Source organism: Capsicum annuum, chromosome 3, assembly GCF_002878395.1.
Source record: "Capsicum annuum cultivar UCD-10X-F1 chromosome 3, UCD10Xv1.1, whole genome shotgun sequence".
NCBI lineage: Eukaryota > Viridiplantae > Streptophyta > Magnoliopsida > Solanales > Solanaceae > Capsicum > Capsicum annuum.
Window position 1 is genome coordinate 28,066,182 of NC_061113.1, and position 1,284 is coordinate 28,067,465.

General features: G+C 32.7%; 1 protein-coding gene across 1 annotated transcript; it reads left to right on the forward strand.

Annotated features, from left to right (window-relative positions):
• The first annotated feature begins 359 nt into the window (after nt 1-359).
• On the forward strand, nt 360-1,028 carry LOC107866418 (uncharacterized protein At5g01610). The gene has a single exon (XM_016712490.2). The coding sequence runs from the start codon at nt 406-408 to the stop codon at nt 892-894; it is 489 nt and encodes a 162-aa protein (XP_016567976.2). The 5' UTR covers nt 360-405; the 3' UTR covers nt 895-1,028.
• The last annotated feature ends 256 nt before the right edge of the window (nt 1,029-1,284 follow it).

Sequence of the window (1,284 nt, forward strand, 5' to 3'; positions counted from 1 at the left end):
TTATCAGTATCAGGTAATCAGCTAATTATATACTTGCTGCAAAAAGTAAGAAATGATAGCTCATTTGAAATAATTAGAAAACCACCGGTAAAACCTCTTTCATGAGGACTATATTATTCATTTTTCCTGTTGTCATTCAATCATATACTAATGAAACACCTCTTCCAACTACCAATCCAATGAACTATACTACTGCACAAATTATGGATAAGAGGCCAAAGAAATTGCTATTATAGAGTAAGGGCATCAATGTGCACGTGGACAACTAGAAAGAGCAACAAACTAATTTGTCACACCTATGAATCAAACATCTGTCAACCCCAAAATCTCACCATATTAGGTCACCCTTTATAAGACGGTTACACTTTAGAACAACCTAAAACATCATTATTTTTTTAATTTTGAATGTTCAAAGAATTGCCAATGTCTTTACCAATTAATATTCTTTACCTCTTTCTCGCCCTTTTTGCCACTGCAACTTCAAGAATTGACGAGCCATCAGCCTATGAAGAGCTAAAGCGTTATGATTTCCCAATAGGGATTCTACCAAAAGGTGTAAAAGACTACAAATTAAACGCAAAAACCGGTGAATTTTCAGCTTATCTTAATTCAACATGCAGCTTCAAATTGGTAAACTCGTATCTACTAAATTACAAGCCTGTTATAAAAGGTGTTATATCAAAAGGAAGGCTTAGGAAATTGAGTGGTGTAAGTGTTAAGGTTGTGTTGTTATGGCTTAACATCGTTGAAGTTAAACGTAAAGGTAACAATCTTGAGTTCTCAGTTGGGTTAACGTCGGCTATTTTTCCAATTGAAAATTTTGAGGAATGTCCACAGTGTGGGTGTGGATTGGATTGTGATAATGAGGGTGACAATCTTGTGTCTTCTTTCTAGATTAGGTACTTAGGTCTTTGATGAAGGTAATTGGATTTTTGTTTTCCAATTATGTTTTTGTTTTTCTAAGTTGTTTGTTTCATTGTAGTGGAATCCTTTTTTCAATATCTATGGTACTTGAGGCCAATTTGTACTTACTTGCTTGATTATTCTTTTATTTTTTTTGGGGTAATTAGAATTTCATTAATCATCAAAAGTATCAAAATACAATAATAAGCTAGCTGCTATCCCAACAGATAATGCTTGATTATTCTACTCATTAATGTAGTATAGCCGAGCCAAAAATTTTACTAACAAATAACTAAACATGAACTAGTTAGATGTACAATCTCAACTATATATATACCTAAAAAAATAATTTAATCGTAACTAAGCATGAGCTAGTCAAAG

Excerpts from the sequence above, each read along its gene's own strand:
- LOC107866418 (XM_016712490.2), top strand. The coding sequence starts at position 406 with ATGTTCAAAGAATTGCCAATGTCTTTACCAATTAATATTCTTTACCTC.